Consider the following 9,247-nt stretch of genomic DNA (forward strand, 5'->3'; position numbering starts at 1 on the left):
AGCTCGAAGAGAATCTATTTGAGGAGCAAAATGCATACCACCTTCTCGCTCCGCTGCTACCACAGCACTGACTGTTAGAGTGTGGTAAACATCATGGCACCACGGGGGAATTCCCGAACTGCCTTATGGCGGTTAATGTGTTAAAAGGCTCTAATTCAAGTTTAAAAGGCTCTAGTTGAAGTGATGTGGGTTTTTAAGGGTGTTTTTAAGGTTCCAGTGGCAGAATAACACCATTTCTGCATTATTAACTGGGAAAACTGAAAATAATAATAATAATAATAATGATAGTAATAATAATAATAATATAGTAATAGTAATAGTAATAATAATACAAGATGACTTCATTCATACTGTCTTTAATACAACCTGGTCAGAATATACAGACAAACAAAATTAAGCTTAGGGAAATATGACACAGCGCTACACAGCCATGCATAGCGCTACACAGCCATGCACAGCGATACACAGCCATGCACAGCGCTACACAGCCATGTACAGCGCTACACAGCCATGCACAGCGCTACACAGCCATGCACAGTGGTACACAGCCATGCACAGCGCTACACAGCCATGCACAGCGCTACACAGCCATGCACAGCGCTACACAGCCATGCACAGCGCTACATTAGGCAAGAGTAGATTGGATACTGTGATACATAGACCTTTTAAAAGAATATCAGGTGAAATATATGAAAAAACTCAATCAAATACACCAAACATGAAATAAAAGATAATAATAATAATAATAATAACAACAAATAAACAAATAAATACATTGAGGTTTTTAAAAGAAATACAAGAAAAAACTTCATAAAATATACAATAATAATAATAATAATAATAATAATGACAAATAGATACATAGACATTTTTAAAAGAATATCAGGTGAATATTCTAATTAGGAAAATATTGAGGGTAAAAATATTAATTGTGTTGAAGGTAAGGAAAGAAATATATTAATAGAAAATGACAATAATAATAATAATAACAATAATAATAATAATAATAATAATAATAATAATAATAATAATGCCAAGTGAGAGAAAGTTGTCAAAAATCAATCAGTCAATCAAATGTTGGAATTGCAAAGTTGAATTAGAGTAAAAAAAAAAAAAATAAATAAATAAATAAATAAAAAAAAATAAAAAACTTGACATTGATCTAAAATGATTTACTGAGTATTTTTGAAAATTTACGATATTGTGAAATGTTGTTAGTACACTTGAAATGTTCCAAATACACCTTTGAAAACTATACACTTCTTGTCACACACTTGCAATGATGCTCTTTACACCCCATGGGAAATTTGAGGTTAAGTTACTGGTTCCAATATTACAAAGACACACTCCAACCTTGCAAAAATACACACACAAAATAGACACGCTTCTTCTAATACAGCTCTCTCTCTCTCTCTCTCTCTCTCTCTCTCTCTCTCTCTCTCTCTCTCTAATTTTGATACATACTTAGATAAATTCACTTTTTAATCTCCTCCTCCTCCTCTTCTTCTTCTTCTTCCTTTTCCTCCTCCTCCATTTTTAGCATAAGTGTCCCATCTTCTTCCTTCTCTCTCTCTCTCTCTCTCTCCATCTTCTTCTTTCTCATTTTCTTCTTCTTCTCCTTCATTTCTCCTTCTTCCTCCTAACCTGACTTGGAAAGACACGTTCCTAACCCAAGGCACAAAGTTATAGAGGACTTCCCTAACTCCAGTTCCTAACAAATGCCTAACTTAATCCTTCCTAACCTAACCTCACCAACAACCTCCATCCTAACCTCACTACCATTCACAACACCCCTAACTACTGACTCTACCACCAACCTAACTTAAAAAAAAACACTCCTAACTTACTGTAACTTAAAAAACGACACTAACTTAAGTATTTCCAGACGCTTGAGCATTCCTAACTTGGAGAAATGAGTTTAAGTAGCCCTAACTGTTCCTAACTTGACCAAACCGTCCCTAACTTAAACGAAAAATCTGTTTAAATGTCCCTAACTTAACCTAACTTGGAGAAATGAGTTTAAGTAGCCCTAACTGTTCCTAACTTGACCAAAACGTCCCTAACTTGAACAAAAAATCAGTTTAACTGTTCTTAACTTGACCAGACTGTTCCTAACTTAAACAAAAAATCAGTTTAAATGTTCCTAACTTCACAAAAAACATCCCAAAATCATAAGCACCCCTAACTTTTCCTAACTTGACCAGACTGTCCCTAACTTCAATGAAAAATGTCAAAATGTTCCTAACTTCACAAAAACAGCTCTAAATGATCCTAACTGACCCTGGACAACCCCTGGACCCCAAAATTAATGGAAAAATCACTTTAAACATTCCTAACCTAAATGAAACACCCTAAACTGACCCTAACCAACTATAACCTAACCTAACCTTTCCTAACTTGATCAAAGCCTCATTTAAACCCTCCTAACCTTAAACTAACTTAAGAAACCCCCAAACACTCCTAACCTAACCTAAAACATGCTAAAACACCCCAAAACACCCTTAAACATCCCCAAACAACCCCTAACCTACCCTAATATAGCCATCCCTACCCTAAATACTCCCAAAACACCCCTAACCTATCCTAATATAGCCATCCCTACCCTAAACTAAGCAGGAATGCCGGTAGCAATCTCTCCCTCAATGCCGCAGTGATCGGAGCCGCGCAGAATCTTAAACAAGCCGTTATCACCCCAGTCAGAGTTCCAGGAGTTAGCGCACAGCCAGTATGGGGTCCCGGCCTCCTCCCCCCACCCTAGGATCCTTATAGCATGTCCCCCCAATGGCAGGCCGTGGCGGTGACGGTACACGCCCGACTTGTAGTGAAGGAAGTCGACATAAACGGTAAACGCGCCTTCAACTGGTCCGTTAGTCATAATTTCCTGCATTATCTGGTACTGGTCCTTAGGGATGCTGTACGCCCTGGCCCCGTGGTGAAGGTCCGACGTGTAGGACTCCGTGTAGGACGCCTCGCACTCCTTCACACACTTGGGCGTCTTACCCCCTTCGGAGCATTTGGGACGGGGGCCCTTAACGTGGTGCTCACAAGGGGCGATCTCGTACGGTTGGCACCCCTGGCTGGAGTTGTAAGCCCCGCCAGACACTAAGCCGCTTGTAACCCAGTATTTGAATGCCGAGCCAGGGAACCCACCATTGCACCCAAACCCGCAGATGTGGCAGCACGACACCAAGTTTTCCGAGGAGAAGTGGAAGTGTTGTTGTCCGTCACTGTGAATGCACACTCGGTCGCTCATCACCTCCACCGCACCAAAGGCCTGTGTTCGGGGGGGGTTACCTCAGGGTACATTATAATATTATTCATTTATAGTTTTCTCATTGGCAATTTGGGGGATTTTAAACACATCCCCAAAACACACCCAAAATGCACTCAATCATATCCCAACACACCTAAAACACCCCAATGACACTCCAAAACACCTAAAACACTTCAAAACACCTAAAACACCCCAAAACACCCCAACACACCTAAAACACCCCAAAAATACTCCAAAACACCTAAAACACTCCAAAACACCAGAAAAACCCCAAAACATACCAAAACACCCCTAAAGCACATCCACGCACACCCACAAAAACCCTAAAACACCCCCAAACACACTCATTAACCCCCACACTTACCCCAACTCATTCACTCCTCACACCCTCAAAACATCCCAGAACACCAAAAACACCCCAAAAAAAAACCCAAAACACCCTAACACACCCAAAAACACCCTTAAAACACCCCAAAAACACCAAAAACCCTCAAAACACCCCACAATCACTCAAAACCCCTCCAAACTCACCCAGCAGGAGCCACACGATCCCTGGTCCCTGATCTCGCCGATGGTGGGGCAGTGTGGCCAGGCAGAGCGGGAATCAAACTCCTTGGGTAGGCTGGCTGGGTCCACAGAGCGCCACAGAGGCCGAGGCAAGTGTTTCTTGGAATCTGGATGCACGCCCATCAGTTGCTCAATATAACTCATGGGAGATTTTCATTGAAGTTCTGCCCGGCCTGTCAATAAATAAATAAATAAATAAATAGCTGTAGTAGTGGTGGTGGTGGTAATAACAGAGAGAGAGAAAGAGAAAAAATAAAATAAAAACATACAAACACACAAACAAACCTTCCAAGTGGATTCTTCACTCTGCAACATTTCAATAAATTTGTGGGACAGCGTAGTCTGGCTTTCCCGCCGCTGCTGCCGCCAACACCACCACCACCACCACCACCACAGCCAGCCGTGCCATCCTGACCCACTCCCGGCTGGCTAGTTGTGACCTTTGACCTGAAATGAGAAGGTTAGGTTAGGTTAGGTAACAGGAAACCAACAAGCACAGACACACACATCACAAGCCTTCCTATTTGAGCTAATTTCTCCTTAACTAACCACTAACTTAACATCACACCAGGCTGGAGACACACAGGAAACATTCTTCTATACCTGTAATGACCAACAACACCACAAAATAAGGAGAAATAGGAGAAAAATGCAAAAAATATAAACACATTCAAACATTACAATCGGTAGTCTGACAAACATACGCCCCCAGACACACACACACACATATTTCACCTCAATTTCCCTATTTCTACCTGTTTTTTCCCCCTCAGGAGGCTTCGCAGGGGAGGCTAAGAGTGTGGTGTGCGTGTGCGCGCGTCCACCACCAAAGAAAGCGCAGCAGTGAGTGACGGTGAAGAAATTAATAAGTGATGCTGAGTCAGTCGGTCAGTCTAATGGCTTCCCTCGCATCAGCTGATTTCGAGTCATGTGATGTCGAAAAGATAGATTTATTAATTATGTGTATTAAATTTTGATATGGGAATAAAAATGAAGGTAAATTTCTAACTAATATTATTGGTGTCTAATTTACATGTAAATAAACAGAATAAGAAAAATAAATAAATAAAAAAAGAAATAAAAATTGCTAGGACGGATGGTTGGAGGTTTGTGGGAGGGGGGGGTCAACCACAATTATCAGGAAACCACAAAATAAAAACTAAAACGACAATAAAAATCAAACAATAATGATAACAATGAAATAAAATACAAATAAAAACAAAAGTAGCTCTAATTATTCAACTAGCAACAACATTCTGAACTTTATAATGCATCTCTATCTCGTTTCTCTCTCTCTATCTCTCTCTCCCTCTTGTCTATCCAAAAACAAATATAAGATTAATTTTATCACTTAATCTCAAATACAAACATTAATTTACCCTGACTAAAGGCTGAGACATCTTGGCAGGCTCTACTGAAGTTATTAAGGCAGTTTAAGAAGTTGTAATGGAAGTTAATGGGGCTTTTAAGTGTGTTTTCATGGTTCTAATGGTTTAAGAAGTTGTAATGGGGGTTAATGGAATTTTTAAGGATGTTTTCATGGTCCTAATGGTTTTAAAGGGTTCTAATGGAAGTAATTGGGGTCTTAAGGGTATTTTCATGGTTCTAATGGTTTAAGAAGTTGTAATGGAGGTTAATGGAATTTTTAAGGATGTTTTCATGGTCCTAATGGTTTTAAAGGGTTCTAATGGAAGTTATTGGGGTTTTAAAGGGTATTTTCATGGTTCTAATGGTTTAAGAAGTTGTAATGGATGTTATTAGGCTTTTAAGAGTGTTTTTCAAGGTTCTAAAGGTTTAAACAGGCTCCAGTGACAGATAATGGAGCTTTCATGAGTCTAATGACAGTTTAACACAAATTATAATAGCTTAAGAGGATGTAGTGGAAGTTATTGGGTTTTTTAAGGGTGTTTTCATGGTTCTAATGGTTTTAAAGGGTTGTAATGGAATTTATTGGGGTTTTTAAGGGTGTTTTCAAGGTTGTAATGGCTTAAACAGGGCTTAGTAGAAGTTAATGGGTTGTTTATGACTCTAATGGTAGTTTAATAGATTTTTTTTTAATGGCAAAGGAGATTAATGGTGTATATAAAACAATGGTTAAAATGAATTAGATAATGCGATATATATAAATACATCTATACCACCTTTTTTAAACCCAATTTATTAACATTACAAAAAAAGTTTATTTATATTTTCCAATCAACAACAAAAGAAAAAAAAGAAAGAAAAAAAGAAAAAATATTAATAACAATAACAGACTCTCATGGCATCGGGGGAGTACAATCTCACCTTAATGGCGGGAACATTAACATTTTCCCTTACATCTCCCCATTAACTAAATCTACAGGAAAAATAAAGACACCTGGAGAAGCGGAAACCATTAACGCACATTTAATACCCAATAAACTAAGCTGGAAACTGCGAGATAACGGAGTAAAAGAGAAAGAAACAACCATTATTCCCCCAACCACGGAAGGAGTGTGTGGTGTTCTGTGTTTCTACCCCTCGTCATTCAATTCAGGTTAAGTATTTGTTGTTAGGGAGCTAAACACCTCCCACAATGCACTGCGCGTCTCTCCAGGGGCTCAAAATACACCTATAGGCCTACATTTCGGGTGTGTAGGCTTTTTTTGAGGTGATTTGGGGTGTAAAGAGAGAGAGAGAGAGAGAGGTTGTGTATATTTGAGTATTTTAACTGGAAACCAATCTCTCTCTCTCTCTCTCTCTCTCTCTCTCTCTCTCTCTCTCTCTCTCTCTCTCTCTCTCTCTCTCTCTCTCTCTCTCAGTAGCTTAAGTCTGTGTTAAAGGCATTTTATCTCTCTCTCTCTCTCTCTCTCTCTCTCTCTCTCTCTCTCTCTCTCTCTCTCTCTCTCTCTCTCTCTCTCTCTCTGTAGCTTAAGTCTGTGTTAAAGGCATTTTATCTCTCTCTCTCTCTCTCTCTCTCTCTCTCTCTCTCTCTCTCTCTCTCTCTCTCTCTCTCTCTCAGTAGCTTAAGTCTGTGTTAAAGGCATCTCTCTCTCTCTCTCTCTCTCTCTCTCTCTCTCTCTCTCTCTCTCTCTCTCTCTCTCTCTCTCTCTCTCATAAATAATCTCTTTCTCTCCACCCTTCCTCTCTTTCTCTCTCTCTCTCTCTACACCTCTCTCTCTCTCTCTCTCTAATACTATCTTTAATTATCTCTACCGCAGCAGAGGGAGATGATTACGCTAACGAAAAAGCTGAAATCTAGCAAGGGGGGAGGAGGGGGTCTGGTTGCCGAACCCCCAAAGAAGAGGATTTCTATTAGAGACCAGCTGCTCGTCAAGGAGGTGTGTGTGTGTGTGTGTGTGTGTGTGTGTGTGTGTGTGTGTGTGTGTGTGTGTGTTTTGGTTCAGCCGTTCTGCGTTTGATTGGTTTAATGTTTGCGTTTGTGAGGATTTTTAAGATGTTTTGTGTGTTTGGATGAGTGTGTGTGTGTGTGTGTGTGTGTGTGTGTTTTAATTTTCTTTCTTTTTTCTTTCTTTCTCTCTCTCTCTCTCTCTCTCTCTCTCTCTCTCTCTCTCTCTCTCTCTCTCTCTCTTTATGAGTGTGTTTGTGTGTGTGTGTGTGTTTTTAATTTTCTCTCTCTCTCTCTCTCTCTCTCTCTCTCTCTCTCTCTCTCTCTCTCAAGTTTTTAGTGTTTTTAAAGTTTTTAGTAAAATATTAACAAGATTTTTATATTTAAAGGCTCTAATTGAAGTTTTTAAGGTTTTAGGGACAAATTAACAAGATTTCTTCATTTAAAAGGCTCTATTTGAAGTTATAAGTGTTTTTAAGGGTGTTTTTAAGGTTTTAGGGACAAATTAACAAGATTTCTTCATTCAAAAGGCTCTATTTGAAGTTATAAGTGTTTTTAAGGATGTTTTTAAGGTTTTAAGGACAAATTAACAAGATTTCTTCATTAATAAGGCTCTATTGGAAGTTACAAGTGTTTTTAAGGGTGTTTTTAAGGTTTTAGGGACAAATTAACAAGATTTCTTCATTTATAAGGCTCTATTTAAAGTTACAAGTGTTTTTAAGGATGTTTTTAAGGTTTTAGGGACAAATTAACAAGATTTCTTCATTCAAAAGGCTCTATTTGAAGTTATAAGTGTTTTTAAGGATGTTTTTAAGGTTTTTAGGGACAAATTAACAAGATTTCTTCATTAAAAAGGCTCTATTGGAAGTTACAAGTGTTTTTAAGGATACTTTTAAGGTTTTAGGGACAAATTAACAAGATTTCTTCATTCAAAAGGCTCTATTTGAAGTTATAAGTGTTTTTAAGGATGTTTTTAAGGTTTTTAAGGACAAATTAACAAGATTTCTTCATTAATAAGGCTCTATTGGAAGTTACAAGTGTTTTTAAGGATACTTTTAAGGTTTTAGGGACAAATTAACAAGATTTCTTAATTTAAAAGGCTCTATTTAAAGTTACAAGTGTTTTTAAGGATGTTTTTTAAGGTTTTAGGGACAAATTAACAAGATTTCTTCATTTAAAAGGCTCTATTTGAAGTTATAAGTGTTTTTAAGGGTGTTTTTAAGGTTTTAGGGACAAATTAACAAGATTTCTTCATTCAAAAGGCTCTATTTGAAGTTATAAGTGTTTTTAAGGATGTTTTTAAGGTTTTTAAGGACAAATTAACAAGATTTCTTCATTAATAAGGCTCTATTGGAAGTTACAAGTGTTTTTAAGGATACTTTTAAGGTTTTAGGGACAAATTAACAAGATTTCTTAATTTAAAAGGCTCTATTTAAAGTTACAAGTGTTTTTAAGGATGTTTTTTAAGGTTTTAGGGACAAATTAACAAGATTTCTTCATTTAAAAGGCTCTATTGGAAGTTATAAGTGTTTTTAATGATGTTTTTAAGGTTTTAGGGACAAATTAACAAGATTTCTTCATTTAAAAGGCTCTATTGGAAGTTATAAGTGTTTTTAAGGATGTTTTTAAGGTTTTAGGGACAAATTAACAAGATTTCTTCATTTAAAAGGCTCTATTGGAAGTTATAAGTGTTTTTAAGGATGTTTTTAAAGTTTTAGGGACAAATTAACAAGATTTCTTCATTTAAAAGGCTCTATTGGAAGTTATAAGTGTTTTAAGGATGTTTTAAGGTTTTAGGGACAAATTAACAAGATTTCTTCATTTAAAAGGCTCTATTGGAAGTTATAAGTGTTTTTAAGGATGTTTTTAAGGTTTTAGGGACAAATTAACAAGATTTCTTCATTCAAAAGGCTCTATTGGAAGTTATAAGTGTTTTTAAGGATGTTTTTAAGGTTTTAGGGACAAATTAACAAGATTTCTTAATTCAAAAGGCTCTATTGGAAGTTATAAGTGTTTTTAAGGATGTTTTTAAAGTTTTAGGGACAAATTAACAAGATTTCTTAATTTAAAAGGCTCTATTTGAAGTTACAAGTGTT

The 9,247-nt window shown here is 37.3% G+C and overlaps 2 protein-coding genes across 5 annotated transcripts in view; one reads left to right on the forward strand and one right to left on the reverse strand.

Annotated features, from left to right (window-relative positions):
* Window positions 1-340: 340 nt before the first annotated feature.
* Window positions 341-4,766, reverse strand: LOC123509185 (cathepsin B-like). 2 transcript variants are annotated; one of them, XR_006676152.1, is made up of 5 exons: window positions 4,597-4,766; window positions 4,127-4,288; window positions 3,806-4,014; window positions 2,001-3,274; window positions 341-1,899 (listed from the first exon to the last, which is right to left on the reverse strand). XR_006676152.1 is itself a non-coding variant. In XM_045263380.1 (4 exons), exons 3-4 carry the CDS (start codon window positions 3,983-3,985, stop codon window positions 2,609-2,611), a joined length of 846 nt encoding a protein of 281 aa, XP_045119315.1. In that variant the 5' UTR covers window positions 3,986-4,014; window positions 4,127-4,288; window positions 4,597-4,766; the 3' UTR covers window positions 341-2,608. The 2 variants fall into 2 exon arrangements, 1 of the variants encoding a protein (XP_045119315.1); XM_045263380.1 differs by having other exon boundaries at window positions 341-3,274.
* A 1,365-nt stretch (window positions 4,767-6,131) lies between these two features.
* The window catches only part of LOC123509188 (NEDD8-conjugating enzyme UBE2F-like), a 6,813-nt gene continuing 3,697 nt past the window's right edge, over window positions 6,132-9,247 (forward strand). The window contains exons 1-2 of one of the 3 annotated variants that reach the window (XM_045263387.1): window positions 6,132-6,359; window positions 7,027-7,143. In XM_045263387.1, the coding sequence (XP_045119322.1) occupies window positions 7,033-7,143 (111 nt within the window). In that variant the 5' untranslated portion in view covers window positions 6,132-6,359; window positions 7,027-7,032. Of the gene's footprint in view, window positions 6,454-7,023; window positions 7,144-9,247 lie in introns of all 3 variants that reach the window. The other 2 variants (XM_045263385.1, XM_045263386.1) reach the window with 2 other exon arrangements.

This window comes from Portunus trituberculatus, chromosome 26 (genome assembly GCF_017591435.1).
Source record: "Portunus trituberculatus isolate SZX2019 chromosome 26, ASM1759143v1, whole genome shotgun sequence".
Lineage (NCBI taxonomy): Eukaryota > Metazoa > Arthropoda > Malacostraca > Decapoda > Portunidae > Portunus > Portunus trituberculatus.